Here is a 20,160-nt window from a genome sequence, read left to right on the forward strand (position 1 = left end):
TAATACAGCTAGTTATAGGATTACATAGTAGAAAACGCAAAAGAAAATTCGAATGGTCTAAATTCTTTTTGAAACTCTTAATGATCTGTTTTTGTTTTTTTATAAACATGCACAATTAAGATGACGGAAAAATAATTCACTTTCTTAGAATTTGAATAATTTCAATAGTTACGTTAAAAACTATTTAGGTTTCTCAACCCTTTGATATTTCATATGAACTAAAATAATAACAATCATTTTATATTGAGTAATATTACATCATAGGAAGTAATTTAGTATCATAATATACATTAACAAAATGTTATTCACGGATATTATCAATCATAGTTATATAGTATTAAAAAAGAATAGCATCATACTCAATATCAAAAAGGTAAACAAATGGATACCAAACTACTGTTAATCATGTGTTAAGTGGAACTCGTAATTGAGTAAATCATTTTCTTAAATTTGAATTCAATATACACCTAATTATATGACGAAAAACGATTCTGAACGAAGACTATTTAAATTTTGGTAACCATGATGATGACAAAACGATTATTTTAGTAATAATATTGGATTCAAGTAAAAATATATTTTTCCTTAGTTGTTAAGTAAAAACTGAAACACTAATTATCGTGTACATAGACACAAAAACAGTTTTGGTTAAATTGCTTTTGACAACTATTAAAATTACGTTACTCGTAATATTAAATATTTAATTAAATCACATTTGCGTTACCCAATGTTGTTTTTATCAAATTATATTATTTTTCATTCAAAAAGTAAGGCGTTACAATTAACGTTAATTAAAAAAAAAGAATGTAAATAATTTAAAATAATAATATTTAATTGTTATTTTAGACTTTAGGATTACTCACTAGTCATAATTAATTTGAATTCAAATTAATTATTGAATCTAAACTCTTTTTTTTCACAAATAACATTAATTCTTAAGCTCTTTAAAAGTATTGTTAATTATTAACTAAAAGTCTGAAACTTTCAGATTTGTTAGTAAATTAAATTAATTTTCAATTTTTTTCGAATATTCTGCCTTTAGGTTTTGACGTTTTATCATTCATTACTTATTTTAATAACGTCAAAAATAATGCGTTATACCATATAAACTACGCTTAAAAAATAAAAAGTAATTTCGTTACACTAATTTGTAATTTGTATTACGTTACTACCCAACACTGCATAAAACATACATCATTGAAAAATCAATACATATTCATCTCTCCACTCTGAGTCTAATAAAAAATAAAACAAATAAATATTATTTATTACTTTTTGTAATTTATGTCCATTTTTAATGACTGATTTTAGGTATCTACGTCCATAATTATTGAATTGGATGTGCGTAAAATACGATTTATTTATTTTCCATAACATTTATTAGAAAAAAGACAAAGCAATCAATCAAAATTATGTTTGATATCAAATCAATGAAATAAAATAATAATAAACGGGCAAATAGCCGTACTTCAAAACAGATGACATCAATCAACATTAACCCATTGCATTCTAACCCTTCGATTTACCATTATGTTTTTTACCTTAGGCCATCAGTCACCAAACACTCGTAAATGACAACACCTTTTTAAACTCCAGTATTATTGTGTATGCTTATTTTTTTAAGGGGATAATTTATTATAACACTATAATAGCTTTATAGCATTATCAAAAAAAAAATTATATTTTATACTGAATTTTTTAACAATATAGCGTATCGACGCAATTTAAAACCTTCAAGCAAATTTTCCATTTTTTTTCATTATTATAAAATATAGATAGATAGATTCTTGAAATAATGGTTTAATTTCTTCGAGCGACGCATTGTTTATCCATGATACTCCGATTCTGATAAACATAATATATAATATACATATATATTATATGATTGGTACACTGTCCGACTACAAACATATTCTTCACTATCAAAAGAGTTGAAAGCGGTTTTTTATTCCCAGAAACTCCACCCACTTGTATTATATTCGATACGACACCAGAATCAACGTAAAACCTTTATTAAGATCGTATCCAACAAACATTATTGTATTAGTTGGTCGTTGTTCAATTTACGTTTCTTTTAATTAAATGTTTTTTCTCGTTTATTACTATTACTATATTATTATTATTATTATTATTATCCAATTAAGATCTCACAACTCGTTTATGTATTCGTAAGGTATAAGACTATAAAGTATACATAAACATTGTTCATAATATTATACATACGGCATGAAAGCTTATTAGTGTGATAAATCTTTGGATACATTATATTTAAAATTATACGTATATAATATATATCTATACATAGTACAATGTATAATAGTGACATAAAATGTAATTATGTCTGAAATTTATTTATCTAATATATAAGAATATGTTATATAACTTTTGATAGGAACTGTAAAAATAAGTATTTCTTAAAAAAAAATAAAAAGATTTACTATATATACTATATAGCTGCATAACTAACATATATAAAACACCATTTCAACCACTAGCTATATGGTTTTAAAATATATTTCAAAAACTCTGTGACCATTATAAAGTCTGTGATAAAATATTTTTATATATATACATATTTATAACGTATATGATCAAATACAAAAAAATAAGTCTCCTCTCTCTTCTCACGGCCAAAGATTGGGTGAACATTTTCTGTGGCCGCATACAACCTATAATTATCTGACGGAGCACGTCTACATGAAGAAAACTATATATAATATATTAATATATATACGTATATATATGTAATATGTATGTATGTATGTATGTATAATGTATAATGTATATATAATACATGTACCTTTATGTATATATATATTTTCTGGGTCTTAATTCATAGTGAAACAATTAGCAGTACGGGTTTAATCTTAAAATAATAATAAAAATAATAATCGTATATAAGTCTCGAAACCTTTGTGAACTATTATTATAACACGCTAAGAATTAAATTTTAAGACTCATAAATTATTACACCATCTAGTTCTTAATAATTAATTCTGGAGACAGTAATAAAAAAAGGGATAACATTTAAAAACTATATTGAAACCATACATCAATTATTAATATATTGACAGTATTGTAAGACAAACATATATAATATCTTAAAATCAACTCAATAAATAATAATTAAAATTCAGAAGAAAAAAATAAACAGACAAGGTTAGACATTTAAGACAATAGCTCATAAAAGATCATCACGTTGGCAGCTATTTTTTTCCTTGACAAATTTTGTTGTCTGATATTTTTGATTTACAATATAGGTTTTCACAAAAACGCTATTTACCCATCGCCTAAAGCCTGGAATTATAATAATAAAACATATTGCCGGTGAATAATAAAATAAAACCATGTTTAGATTCTTGTCTGTAGTAATATTTGCTTCGGGTGAATCACCCAGATTGTTAACTCTTTCAGCGCGAAGTTTAAACTAAATTTACTAAAAACATTCTGGTCAATAACATTCTTCCACTTCCATTTTTCGAAGAAGAAAAATAGTAATCTTAAATGGTTATTCCAAATAATTGTCCAATTTAAAAAAGTATAACAGAGAAATAATACAATAAATTATAACTAATAATTGATTATTATTCTAGGTCGATGAACTTGTAATATTTGTTTTTGTTTTTTTTATTTAACACAATCACAAAAACAGCAGCATAAGAAACAAACACGTTTTATACGATGGCAAAAATAGATCCATGTAATTTAATTTTGAATATGAATAAATATTTTTCAGGGTTATTATGCATTAAAGGCATATTTCTCCTTTTTTAAAATTTTTTGTTGCATATTTCAAGAATATCAGTTATAAAGCTGATATTTTCTTAACCAATACTTTTTTTATTTTACCAATTAATGTTTAAACACAGTATTTTTTGCTATAATAATACAAATAATCTAAACAGTTATTAATTATAGTTCTGTATTTTTGTTATATTTAGGTTTGTTTTAACATCCTATGATTTCTATGAAGCTATTCCATAGTAGTTATGTATGCTATTATAATTTGACTGGATTTAATTAATTAGCGCATATTATAATAAATTCATAAAAATTGTTTAAAATTAATTTTAAGTGCATATTTTTAAGTTTTGCAGTACTACAATGCAGTATTGTGATTTTTTTTAAATCTAAGATCGTATGCCCTATTATTGAGTGCAGCCTCGTTCTGCCCTATCTAAGTCATATTATATTAACATGTATTTATATTATTATTTCATAGATAGGTACCTAATACATAGTCATAATATTGTAACTACATATAAAATATACATTGATTTAGACATGGATCGTGTGTACTGTATACCACTTGACAGCCGTCAAAAAGAAGAATATAATAGTTTAAGCTCCATTTTATAGATCACACAAAAAATATTCAGAGGGACTAAAGAAAAATGGAGCTAGAGTTGATGGGAACTGGTTATCCTCGACCCCTTCAAGGTCAACGGATGTAAAAAGAGAAGAAAATATTTTTGAAAACAAACATGCAACACGAAGGTAATTACGATATCTTGTTTCAATTATTTTTTTTTTAACAGATTAGATTAATTTGTATTTTTTTATTCATTTTTTGTACAAACCATTAAATGTTAAGAAAGACCTTGTATAAGTTATTTAAAAAGATTGATATTATTAAAAAAATTTAGATATCGTGTAAGCCAAAGTGAAGGATAATTGCTGTCATTTATGTTTGTATACTCTTTTTTACAATTTTTGTTTACTATAGCACCTGTAATATTTTGAAGCTACTTAAAACCAAACTCTGTATTATATACATATTATTATTAAACACGTGATACGCGTACATCACACGCAAATGCTACTGTGTCTTGCAGACGTCGTGTTATGTAGTGCCTCTTGTAAATGTTTTTTTTTATTATTATTATTAATCTTAAATTATCTATCTATTATTACAATCAGAACTGCGCGTAATAATATTATGTTATTCTTGTAACATAATCTATTTGTTTATTTGTGAAATACAATAGTTGAATAGTTATACGGCGTATAACGATGTAAAAAATCTCCAAAGTCCGGAACACATTTTATGTCGGGAAAAAGTCGTAATGTGTTCGCTTAAATTACTACAGAAAAAAGTCCCTCACCCCAACGAGTATTAAGTAAATATAATAACACTAAAATGCGTTCTGGTTTATTTCACACCGTTTAACATGGCGGAAGAGCATTTTCGAGGGTTCATACAAAATCTTTAAAAATATATATATGGGCATAAAAAAATGTGACTTCTTCTGTTTAATGCATTTACAGTTTCATAAAATGTAATGTTGAAGTAATAAAAAGTCTGTCTATACATAATACATAAAGCTTCATATCAACGCCCAAAAATATATTATTATGGCATGTTTATATTATGATGTATAATAATATCAAATATAAGCATGTATATTGTATAAATACATGGAAAATGTAAGCTTTTTAATTTAAAAATTTAAATTTTTATATTGATGAAATTAAAAATGTTTAGTTTTTCATTTCATTACTTATAAAATCTAAACACGTGAAAATCAGCAATCGGATACTATGGTTTTTATTACATTCTCTTGTACCTACTTCTTCATCCAAGGTCGAAATTAAAAGGATTATTATTACAATTATTTCTGTTACATGAATTCATTAAGTTTTTATGTTCATAACCATTATGTTGCACTTTTATAATTGCATATTTGGTTATGTTCCAGCATTACGGTAAAATTGTATATTACATTAGGTATGTGTAATTCATTTTCATACAATTATTTGCATACGACAATATACCGTTAAGGCGTTAACATCCACTAAAACAAATATTTTAGTTAATTACATTTCATATTCACAGCGTACACAAAATTACAAATTAATCAAGAGGTAATAGAACTACTATATAATATAGTATATACATACTTTATCACATGCATTCTTAAAATATGGTTTAAAAGTATTGCCTTATTAAATTCGATTAATGAAGCTATAATATATATTATATATTATAACGATGGAAAAAAAATTATTCTAAACGAAAATCATCTGAAATTAAACTTGAAACCGTTGGATGATTAGATCGACTCACGTATATTAAAATATACAAATTGATCTTTTTTTTCGAAAAAGGAAATAATTTTCGTTGCATAATGGTTCTAGTTATTAAGTATAAGCAATTGAGGGAACATGCGCGCGGTTATGCGGTCTAGACAATTTAATATGGCCGTCGCCGTATCATGAACACTAACCGTGATGTTCGTGTAATAATAATTAAAGACGGTAGATTAGACTTTTTAAACGAGAAAAAAATCGATTTGCTGTTAATTTAAATTTGTAATGAAATATTTCATACGCACGCGCGTGTGTGCGTACATCGCGCGTAGTATAATATAGTATGGTCATATAATACGCGCATTGCTATAACGGACGCGTGTGTATACTTTTATATCGGTATCATTATTTTTTTTTTTTCAAATTAAATTCGACGTATTTTATTGAACACAAAATTCAAACATTATTTACAACATGTATATTATGAAATATATATATGCATAAAAGAATAATTATACCGCGACTTTAGGCATTAACATGTAATATTATATTATATATATATTACCTATACCTAACACCTAAATATATTATAAGCTAGAGAATAAGAAATACAAAATTAATAATGAGACACAAAATAAAAAATTATTTATAATACAAAAATATACGTGAACATATATTATCAGCATAAAATGTGCACTAAAGGTATATTATATATTATTAGGTATACAATAATACGAGGACGCACGATCAATACACTTGATTTTGCAGTGCTCCTCGTATTGTGTATAAGTGTATATATATACGTATATGCAGTACTCGGCGAGCGCGGGGGAATTCGGTTGGTCCGGTCGCAATGTGTGTGTGTGCAGTGCAGGAGGACAACGGTTGTCCTGGTAGGTTTGTTATGTGTGCACTGCAAGAGGGCGTGGGTGGTGTGGAGAAACAGAGTGGGTTAAAATGTTGTGAGTTTCAATGGTCCATTAGGGGGATATAAAGTTTTGTGTATGTGTGTTTGTGTGCGTGTGTACGGGAAAAACGGTTGACCTCCGGATGTTATTATCAGCAAAAGCTCTCTTGGGAAAAGTGCCGAGTCTTTCCTGCGTTACAGAAACGCCGGTCGCCGTTTAATACATCCGGCACTCCTTATTTTTCTTATTTATTTTTATTTTTTTTTCTGTTTCCTTTGTCCGGCTACTGTAAGGGTCAGAATAAGTCCCTTTAATTTTTGCGAACGTTGTAAATTGTGTAAATCAAATAATATCAAATACTCTCCCGTGTATAAACGGATATCAATATATTATACAATAGCACGTTCTGTTTTAAACAAGTCTTGAATACTTAGGGTAATATTTAGTAGATACTTAGGAATTATACTTCTATAATTGACTCTATTTATAGTTAAAAATGTACTTTCTTCTTTTAATCTAAGCCCAGTTGTTACCTAGAGCAAAAAAAATGTTTATTTATTTATAAATCAATTATAAATGTTAAAATGTACCTGTATACCTATGTCTAACCGCATTTATATTTAATTAATTTTTTTATTTTAAATCTAGAAATCTAAATTAATTTTATTGTATTAAAGAATAAAATTAAATATTAACTGAAGTTTACCGAATTCTCGATTTACAGTCTTAGGTACAAACAATTCTCGTCAATTCCTCATCTCGTGAGTGTTCACTTTACTATAAACATTAAATGTGTACCTATATTAATAAAATATATTCACATATATTACCGTACACATTATACATGAATTGTATTTTAAATAACCAATCCATTTTTTAATTTTTAACTCAATTATATTGCTTATCAGCATTGTAACAAGACCTTGAGATATTAATATGAAATTGCAAGCCACAACTTTATAGATAATGCATTTATTATACTGTAAATACCAGGTAAATTAATTGTCTCATAAACTCCTATACTGACTCACTGTAGTTTAAAAAAAACCCTATCTAATATGAATCAGTTACAATTCTAGGATATAGTTTTTTATAATACCTACCTGCAGCTGGTATGATGAACAAGAATAAATTATAATGAACTTTTAAAATATAATTATCTTATAGAATTTAATATAATATAATCATAATTCAACATAGAACATATACCTACCTAATTGGATTTAATTTATTTCATAGGGAAGTAGAGTATTAAAAAATAAAATAAATTACAATTATATAGTGATTTTCGACACAACAATAATAATTATTGCATTGCTTTATTTACACTCTAATATCGCGTTATTACTTCTTATAATGAATGCAATTATAAAATACGGATGGACAAGAACCTTCGCTGATAAGTTGATACTAATATTTCAATTAATTTTAAATAAAAATATTCCATATTTAAATAATTATTTATTTAAATATGATCGATATTATTCAACTATAGTCTCATTAGACATTAATAGAAAATCAAATTAACTCTATAAAGACTTCGTATAATACTATTTGCACCAAAACCGAATGGCGAATACCAATCATATATGTTCTACACGTGTATACAATATAGAAATATAGATATACACTACTACTGCAGGTATTATAGGTAGCAGTGATTCAGTACCTGTATAATTTACCAAATTTTTTTGAGTAAAATTATAATAGGTATAACTTTAAACTACTGAAATTTTTCAATATATTTCTTCAATAAAATAATATATGTAAAAATTATAGCAAAAAGCTAAAAAATATGTTTTAATGAGAAAATTAGTTTATTATCGAAATATTTTTATTGAATAATTATTTTATAACTATACATTTTTGTAATGTTATTCTCACATTATTATTTTGTAATTTTTCTACCCTTGTTGTATTATACACTTAACATTTATTTAGTAATTGATTTTGTTTTAATATAATTCCAATATTTCAGAACAATGCTTAACTATCATCATCAAAAACACCATTTTTTTTTTAAAGATAAATTAGATATTTTATATATATATATATATAATATATGTTGTAAATAATTAAAAGTAATAAATTTGGTACGTATCGAAATGCATTTTTTCTTGACTTCTGCACGAATCCAAATTTAAAACTATTTAGTTCTTATACAATCTTATACTGTATTCTTACTACGGTGCCCTTTGTAGCAAAAACACCGCTTTTATGGTATTACGAACCATATAAATCTTTTCGCTGCCAAATTTATGGCTTCAAGTGGAAACGCGATTCAGTTTCATTGTCTACCTTTCTAATTTGAAATAGTATTGAAAAGAACTGGCGGTATAATACTCCACATAATATTGTTTTCTTACTTTATTACGTTGTGTACATAAATCTTTAATCTCCATTACAAAGATAAAAAATGTGTAAACGATAAATGTCTAGAAACTCTAATATTATATTTTTGTAGTGACTTATGTACACGCTATAAAATAAAATATTTTTTTATTCTCTCCACTTTATATATTATTAAATGAACGAAGATACTAGTTTCCATAATAATATAATACTATCATGATAATTATACAATATACATTTAAACATTTTTTAAACATTAATTCGCGTTTTGATAAGATTTTAATAAACTCTTATCGCGTATTACCTCAAGGTTATTTTGTTTTTAATAATCTTGTCTTGGTTATCTTTATATCTATATACATTTGTAATTTATTAATTTATATACAATCAAAATGAATCCTGAATATACGTTATTTTTATTTATCGTACCTAACTTTAAACTTACCGTTTCAATTAGCTCAGACAGTGTGAAAATTAAACATACTTAATTTAATTATTAAATTTTTTTACCTAAGTATTAATATACATACTAATACATACTAATATACTTATATACATACCACTTGCTTTATGTTATAGTAAGTATACAACTTTTTTTAATTAATGTTAAATTTAAATACCTACTTACTATATTGTCTATTTTATTGATCAATTATGAAATATTGAAATATATAATACTCAAAGCGTAGGTATTTATCCTAAAAAGTAACTGTATGGAACAATATATGTATACCTGTTTTAAAACTGAATATAATATATAATTTATAAATGTTTTCAATATTTAATTGCCAGAAATTTGTATAAACTCGAATTGACAATAAACTCGTTATATTATAATTATAGACTATAGTTTGAATTGCATACGCATATTATAGTGATTTTATTATATGCCTAATATTCATACCTGCGTATTTTTAATGTGGACCAGACTATTTTATTGTTTCCTTTGTATATATAATGTATATTATGTAATTTACGGAATCATCTGTATTATCAACGAGATCCCGAATAAATATTAGATAATATGAGATAATATGATTTGATGATGAAACTATAAGTAGAAGACCCTTTGAACCAAATAGTCAATAAATAATATGATTATATATAATTAGAATTATTTATAGTAAAATTAGTCTATTCACTGGCGATATTACTTTAAAATGTAAATAATATTTTTGCACATGGAAAATTGAAATTAATTTATACAATAAATTATACCTACTGCAGTTAGACATATTTTTATGTTGTGTGGATTGGCATTCTCAAAACCAGACTAAAGTTTTTTTTTTTCATGACTTTACACCTGTTACAATACGTTATTACGTTTATTTGACAAGCCGCTCACACAAATTAGACCGGCCTTCTGTAGCGGCAGAGGCGATCTTTTTTTCATTTTTAATTTCGTTGGTTACCTGTGCGTTTACCCATCCAGCGGCGCCAGTCGGCGCCCCTTTTAAAACTAATAAAACAAAACAGAATAAAAAAAAAATAACGTAATAAAAATATAAAAGACATTTCGCGGTCGATGTTATACACACGTGTGTGCGAGTCGGCCGAACGCCTTTATGTGTATTTCACCGACCCGACTGCCCCTTTCAAAACGCTAAACAATATAGCGTTATTTATATGACGGTTTTCCGGGGTAGAATACTCTTACTCTTTAATTGAAACATATTTTAATTAAACTGCCTTTTTGTCGGAAAAATAAACTGTTTTTTTTTCGCTTTACTACGTCTTATATTAATTATTATTATTATACCTACTTTTAATTGGATACTGCACGGCGAGTGTTTGTAAATCGTACTCGGGTTATACCGCGCGATAATATACAAATGGATATAAATTATCATTATATTATTGTAAATTATTTATCAGTTTATAAAAATGAAAACGTTTTTATATTTAATAATATGCAATAAATCTATCACAGTTATTTGTCGTACCTATTCAATATTCGATTATTATAGGTTCTGCGGCGATCTGTCTACTGCAGGCATATTGCAGGTAAATCGCAGACGTTTATAACGTGTCGCGTTCACGTGATATATTACATGCATAATAATACGTGCGTGGTGTATATAATATAATATATAGGTAGAAATTACCATTTACAATATATTATCTTCGTTAAAGTCGCCGCGGTGTCGTGAAATAAAATAATTAATAAACATATTGTATTTTAGTCATTTGAAAAAAAAACTACAACCTTGGCGCACTCGATTGTTGTAAATTAATATATTGCTCAAAACACTAGCGCAGACCCACGTAGATGACGCATATTATAATGTACACAATGTATACAATTTAATATCGTGTATCGCATACAAACATGATATTATATTATTGTTCATTTGTTTCGACGAATAAGAACAACATTATAAACGTTATGACGTATAATAATATTATGTGCTTTCATTTACGTACGGTTATCACGTGATATATGACATATACTTAATACAATCGTGTACATAAATATTATAATAATATAAGCCCGGCTATACAGTCTGTATATCGAAGCTTTGGCGACGACGTGCGAGAAAATCGTCCATTGTATTCATAATTCAGCCTCATTATTTTCGAGATTTTCTCTACGCACACACACACACACACACACACACTCACACGAATAATATTTAACGGACGCATAAGACTTATGTATTTGTGTGTGTTAGTAAATTTATAATATACACTATAGGTACGTGTACGCGACGATATTTTATGTACACTCGGGTCCCTGTGCGATAATTATAGTCGTGACAAAAATACAAACCAATTTCTATTGTTCTTATGTGAAATTAGGATAATTTTATGATAAAAACGTCGGGGCTGGCTCACGACCGCCATATAGTTTGTGTGAACAGACTTATATAGGTATAAATGTATAGGTATACCGCATATACGATGCCCAAACGGTAAGGGTTCCCCTCTCATGCCTATATCGTAATATTATTATTAGGTATATACGACGGTACAACATATTATAATATTGATGTATATGTATCTTATACTATATATACTCGTGTATATAGATACCTACGGTTTAAAACCATGGGAATGGATGAGGTTAGTCATATTATCTTATTGCCGATAAATCAGTGATACATAGAAATAGAATAATAAAAAAAAAAAAAAAATGTGTATAGGTACCTTATATTATATTGTATATTATTGAACCGATCCATCGGCTGAGGCCAATCGTGACCCGCGACGGGACGTGTTCTACGCGCGATCACGTCCGCCGGTGTTGTTTGAGTAAAAAATACATTATATTATTATATTATATGTGCACATATATATATATATTATAATACATGTTATACCGTTCGTTTTACAGTATCTATACGTGTATGTACGTCGGATACTTCCAGGTAAACACATATATGCGGCGTATACCATATTGGGTATGTATATATATACTTATAAATACTCGAGCGGCGGGAAATGTTGAATAATTATTTTTATGCGTAATTTTAGTCTAGAATGAAAATCATTAACACTTAACATATTATAAAAATTTTCATTATTATTTTTGTTGTTGATGAATAGTTACGTACATTTTTACACGTTGTAGTAGTAATACACTACCTATAATATAATATATAACATATAAGTATGTAACAGTAAATAACTGCGTGCAGCAGACGAATGAGAAGCACTGTTGTATATGTAAGATAAAACGCTCAGCCGAATTTCCGGAAAATATTTTAATAACATAAATACGAAATTGTTTTCGCGGCGGTGTGATGTTATTATTTTCTAGTGGAAAAAAAACTCAAAATATAGCGATTTAAGCGTAGATTCCCACTGCTGTTGCGGTCGACATTTCGCCAGGTCAACATACCCGCACACGATGGTGTGTGGCTTTTGTGTGTGGCTCGAGTTTACGAGTTTGGTCGTATACATACACTGTATATATAAGTAGGCACAATAGGTGTGTATACATTTTCATGTATATATATATACCGACTTATATATGTATACATTATGCGGCGTCAACACGAGAACCAGCCATTTGTTTGTGGTGATGTCGGACAGCTCCGATTATTCCGTCAAGGAGATCACGCAATGCGGTTGCGACCTGATATATATAATACGCACAGACTGTTGCTCGTCGAAAACATTTATACACGGGTACGTAATTATGTATAGGTACCTACGTATATCATAGTGCTGAAGAATCACGTGGCTTAAAAAAGATACCCGATTCCGCTATAATATAAATACGTGTGTATTTATTATGCCTCTAAAGATTTCAATATGGATCTATATATTATACCTATAGGTAATACTAGTATTACAAGGTAAATTATGGTAAAGCCATTTTTTCTTTTAATAAAGAATAATTTATTCAAATTTAGATTTTTGGATTTTTTTAAGTAGATATACCTACCTGATGTATAAAGACCGTATTTTCATTGACTTATTTTTTTAAATATAAAAATCGACGTTTTTCTTGTTAATAATTGTTATTTTTAAAATAATCATATAGGTACTTAACAATTTAAATTTTACAGGTAAAAAGGATAATTTATTATTCTCATTTTAAAAACAGAAGTTATATTATTACAGCAACTAAACATACTCCTAAAATTGAATCAAAAAATCCAAGTACATACTTGTAAATATGATTTTTTAAAGACTTAAAGTACACACAAAAATTTAAAAATCCACTAGCAAAAGAAATAATGCAGATTAACATATTATTGGTGAATTTCTCTGTATAGGTAATATACATCTTACCTATATATAATCAAATAAGTGACGCAACTTTGATGTATAATATTAACAAACTATAATAGCTGCAGCAGTATGTGTATATTTGATACCTATATATTTTTCACACGTTATATATATATATATATACCTAATGTTACTGTATTATATAGGTAGGTACTTAGTATTAACTTAACACATCAAAATAAAATTGTTGCCATTTTTTTTCTTTTTAGTTTTAGTGCCACTTAAGTCACAGCGTGTGTCATAACCATTATCGTATATACATTAAACGTATATTGTGTAATAGCAATATACTAGATAGTAAATAGTTTTATTTTATTATATTCAACTATTGTAGATTAGTATAAATATATATGATATTATATAAATGCACATGATTTATAAATTTTGGCAGACATTTACGATTTTTCTTATTGTATATGATACATATTAAATTCTATTTAGGAACTTCGTGGTCATTATACTATTATAGACCATATACTATGCTCGTATATACCTATATATATTATATATGTATATAAATTGTACAATTTAATCGGTATACATCAGGTAATTGTACAGACACTTTATTGTGTATTAATATTATTTTATTTTTTAATCATTTTCACAAAGTCAAGCAATAAGTGTGTTATGTATGTATTTGAAAAGTACCTGATTAGATATTATTTTTAAAAATTAATAAAAATTATGACATAAGACATTCAAATCCAAATCCAATTGCAAAACAATATATATTTTCTGATATACTTTTGTTTTCTATTTAATTAATAAGATTTTAACATACATTTCATAACTGTATCCAAATAATATACAACTATCATAAGTATCATGATATTATGGCAAAAGCAAACATTAAACTTTTAAGTCCATACAATTTTATTTTTAAGCCAGTATGAATTAAATTAAGTATGGCTTTTATTATGAATACATTTTTGAAGAAAAAATCATTATTTTGTAAGAACAGTTGAGATTGTATATGATAAAAAAAAAAAATTTAAATTAAAGTATATTTCGTTAAGTAGGTACAGATAGTTATAATGAATGGATACTAACCTAACCTCTCCTCCACAGTTGCAACTATATAGGTAAAGGGAACAGTAAAATTATACTTGCGTACATAAACCATTATACCATAACCTCAAAAGTTAAATAATTACAGTTAATAAATTTGATTAGGTACACGCAGTAATGTAACAATAACTAATAATGTAATACGTCACCCTAACCGTAGATATATAATATGCACATAGATACATATTTAATTATCATATTGTTCACTTATTTTTTAACATACTTTAATACAGCGTTATAAAATGGGAATCGGAATAATTACTCGTTATGTATGTTTATAAATAACACAAATCAAGTGTAATGTCAGCCCTTAACTAAGTTAAGTTATGACATTAGTTTCTGACATAATTTTTAACGCCCAAACGTGTAGAACCCACGCGGTTGCAGCGGGGAGAGATCGCAAAATGTACGGAGAGGTCCCAAATATTATTTGATTACGGGAATATAATCTGGTTGAACGCACATGCACACGAAGTGGGTGGTATTTTCTGATCGAAAAACGCCCCGAGATTTGTCATGGTTTTATAATACGAAGACACAAATTAGAAAATACGGCATGTTCGATTTATTCAATTGACTGAATGTGTAACGTATTACGTGTATAATATACGCATATAATACCCAGAAACCTTAATCCAATTTAAATTATTATTATTATTATTGTTATTTATTTATTGAAGTTGTATACTTAACTATCAAACGAGAAAACAACACGAAGTCAATTAGAAAAAACCTGATGTAATATTCATCGAACGCTGATCAATTATATGTGTATAGTCATGAAATATATGTAACTTGATATTCAACAGTCTCAAATCTCAATAGAGATATTATATCGTGTATGTTTTTGTATAAAACTTGATGAATAATTTTCAAGTATCTATCTATATTATAATATGTAATTTTTAAAATTAGTTATTTTTATGATATTATATAATTATACGAAGGTTTGTATCAACTATCAACAATGAATAATTTCTTTATTTTTAATAACTTATAAATCATAATTTTCATGATGATGATTTTGATAACCGCTCTTATAATCGCGCTAACATCTAATTTTATAATTGAACATAAGTTTAATTAAAACCGTAGGTACTTAATTTAATATAATTTAAACAAGATTTTTTGTACAAAATTATGTTATGTGTAAATATATTCATATTATACTTAGAAGTAGTTTAAAGTTGTAAGTTAAGAATAATATTTTATTTTTTTTATTACAATTGTACATATTTTTTATTTGAAATATTACAATTCTATTCTATTTATTGTCCTATATATTTTAAAAATGTTTTTTAAATGTTTTATAAAAAAAAAATAGTGTCATAGTCAAACTATAAGTCGGAAAAGGCATTTTCTTATATAAAATAAATATAAGTTAACCTAACCTAATATTAAACTAAATAGAAAAACTATGACAATAAACCTACGTAGTTTACCACCAACATTTTTGTTTGTTTTTCAAAGTGAATATATTTCTATAAATTGAAAATTGTAATAAAAATAAATTTATCACTATTAACTAATATTTAATTTTGAAACAAAAATAGGTTAAAAAATGCAAACAAATTAAACATACGAGTACTTTCCTGTAGGTTTATAAATTATAAAATTCAATAAATTAAAAAAAACACACGTATTATTTATCTTATAGTTAACGGATTATAAAATAAAAAAACATATTTTAAATCTTATTTTGTTCTAAAAATATATTCAGTTAATAAATTATAATCTGCAGGTAGTTATAATTTATAAGTATTTAGTATAATATTCGCACTTTTGTGTAAGTATATAATATGCATTATGTTATTATATTAAACCTAGTGTCCTGGTATATTCATTCATTTTAATTAATTTGTTGTAACAAAATCAAAAACTTAATATTATATTTATTACAGGTGTACTCTTAAATGATATTAATTCAATCTCCATTTTTTATGGAACATACCTAGTGAATATTTTTAGACATCTTTGAACTAATTATTTGTATTAATAATTTATTTAATTGTTATTATTATTATTATTATTATTATTACCATTGTCTTCAATATAAATACATTTCTATAATATTTTATATTGATTAGAAACTATTTTAAATGGTTATTATAAGAATATAATAGAATAAATTTATAATAATTTATTTATAGTATACCAGAAAAAAAATGGTACAAATTATTTTACATAATTATTTCAAAATATTTATCATTTTTTGAATATTGCATTAAATATTTACACACTTCGAAGAATATAAATTATAATATAATATATATTTATATAATAATATAAATAGGTGCTTAAAAAAACTATCATATCACACTTATAAGTGTACCTTATTACCTAGTGCCTACCCCACATATTAGTATACTTATACTATATATTATATATTATATTTAAAAACATGTGTCTACGATAAATAATGATTCAATTATATTTGTATTACTGCAGGTACAATATAGGAGGTACCTACATATTATATACGATTATTGTTATGGTCTATCGTACCTAAATATAAATCTACACAGATACGCCAAAGAGTCCGACAATGAAGATGTTATTATTATCGAGTTTGTTAACCAGATGACTCGACACCTTTGATATACGTCCAAGTTACGCGCTTGTTATGAGCGAACGGGCGTCTAATCATTATACGGCTGCTCTTTCTATTATACGCACCGTTATTGTCGATCAATCAATTTATTTCTGATGTTGTGAAAAATAAAAAACAACCCCGGGATTCATAACGATTTCACACACCTGCGATATCCTTTCCGTGCTCGTCCCCGCTTGCTAGACAACGCACACGCATTCGTCTCAATTCAAACACGCGCGACGTGACAAAACATCTGTTTTTCTCAACGGACATCATCCTAGCGTATGTACAATAACATAATATTAAACATAAATGGTGACATGGTAATATATCATCGCAATAAATTTGTATACCGTCTGTGCATATCGTGTGTAATGTGTATACTAGGAAAATACAAGCCGAAACAAAACGAACTTCCGACGAACGCGCATCACCGTGAATCTCAATTATTTTGACATACGATGCCGTTGCAGGATAGGTAAGTATTCGACGTCATCCGTCAAAAATGACGAGATTTAAGACTTTTTGCAGCTTGGCAGACTTGGCTTAAATATAAGTTTTCGGCGCAGGCCACACGGAGAAACCGTAGAAGTATAACCGCGGTAAACATTTTTTTTTTTTTTTTTTGAATATGAACGAGAGAAACTAAGAACTTTGGTCGAAAATCCAAAAAAAATTGTAACCAATTTAACGAGAAGACACACGCGTTTGGCGTATTGCCGTTGTACTGTACATAACTAATACGTGACGAGCGCCTATACAATATGTATTATGATAATATTATATTATATCATAAAAATAATAATATTACAATAGCGTATATGTCGGACTTACGCTCATGATGGTCGCTCCGTCGCAATCGTCGTTCTTGTGATGCCCGAGTTCTGCAGTCCTTTCTTGCTGCTGCTGCAGTTGACTATCCGCTCGGTTCCGCCGGTCATTTTCTTCCATAACCTACACGCGCACTCTGCTGCGACTCGTCACTCGCCCACGCGCACATGTGTATATTATTTATACATAATATTATAATATAATATAATACGAACGAATGAGTGTGAGTGCGTGTGTGTGTGTGTGTGAGAGAGAGAGAGAGAGATGCGTACAAAGATTAATATATTGCTCGTGTGTGTGTGTGTGTGTGTGTGTGTGTGTGTGTGTGTGTGTATGGATTATGATATATGTGTATTGTATAATATTTAAATGATGGTACCTAATATATGCATATACGGCCGACGACGGCAGCGAAACGAAAATGCGCGAACGACGTTGAATTATTTTTTTTTATTTATTTATCACATTTCCGCGCTTTTTCCCGCATCCACCGCGGCCGGACGAAACACGAGCAAACCATGTTCGCACTCATGAAAATATTATTAGCTTTACTATTTTTTCTTCCGTTTTTCGTTTTTATTATTATTATTTTTTTTTCCTTTCTTCCCTACTCGCGTTCGTGCGGCGTACAGCGCGTGTATCCCACCACCGGCACAACGCTGCGACGACTTGTCAGGTTTTTCTGTGCTACGGCGGCAGTGGCGGCGGCGGCGGTGGTTTCCGCCGGGCGACAATTATCTTCCCCTCGATAATTTCAGCGTTATTACGTATACGATATACGTACGTGGGTTCATTTCGGGCGCGCGTGTGTTTGTGTGTTTGTGTTTTTCTGTGCTGGTGTATGCGTATTTTTTCTCTCTCTACTATTTTTTTTTTTTTGTTCATTATTATTATTATTTTATTTGACTCGAGTGTATATGTGTGTGTGTGTGTGTGTGTGTGTGTGTGTGTGTGTGTGTGTGTGTGTGTGTGTATACGTGGAAGGTGTATGGAAATGGCCATAATATGGCGCCTCCCACTTAATGAGACCGACCGTCTCGGCCATCATGACATACGCACATACACGAGCGCGCGCGCGCCAGCGACGTTACACTATATATATAATATGTACATTATAATACACCTATACGTCAACCGGAGACGAAGGCACGTCGTCAGATGCCGCCACCTGTCAGTCCAACAAACTTTATAACCCGTTCCCCTTTCGAAATCGTTAATTTACTTTTCTGATGGATGTGTATTAAGATATATAGGTACAACACACACACACACATATAGAATGCATTTATAGAATATAATATATATAATACCTATACCTATTATTATTATTATTATATTTTTAATTTTATACAACATGCGTTTGTTAATTTTTTACTCTTTATAATATGTCATATATATATATATTGTAAGTACCTACCCTAATAATGCTGTGCAGTTATATAAGTATAGCGCGTTTAGACGCGTATAATATATTATATATATTATATTATACTACATTATTGCGGTACTATATTTTCGACTACGATATAAAATTCATTATCTTCGATTTTTTTTTTTTTTTTTTTTTTTTTTTACTTTGTAATATTTTTGTTTGTTCGGGAGGATTCCATTTGTTACACAGACTATAAAATGACTTAT

The 20,160-nt window shown here is 27.7% G+C and overlaps 1 protein-coding gene across 1 annotated transcript in view; it reads right to left on the minus strand.

The window, feature by feature from the left end:
• Nucleotides 1-19,302, minus strand: part of LOC114131094 (transcription factor Sp9) — a 71,749-nt gene extending 52,447 nt beyond the window's left edge. The window contains exon 1 of the mRNA XM_050199361.1: nucleotides 18,526-19,302. Coding sequence (XP_050055318.1) covers nucleotides 18,526-18,642 — 117 coding nt within the window. The 5' untranslated portion in view covers nucleotides 18,643-19,302. The remainder of the gene's footprint in view (nucleotides 1-18,525) is intronic.
• Nucleotides 19,303-20,160: the final 858 nt, after the last annotated feature.

This window comes from Aphis gossypii, chromosome 2 (genome assembly GCF_020184175.1).
Source record: "Aphis gossypii isolate Hap1 chromosome 2, ASM2018417v2, whole genome shotgun sequence".
Taxonomy (NCBI): domain Eukaryota; kingdom Metazoa; phylum Arthropoda; class Insecta; order Hemiptera; family Aphididae; genus Aphis; species Aphis gossypii.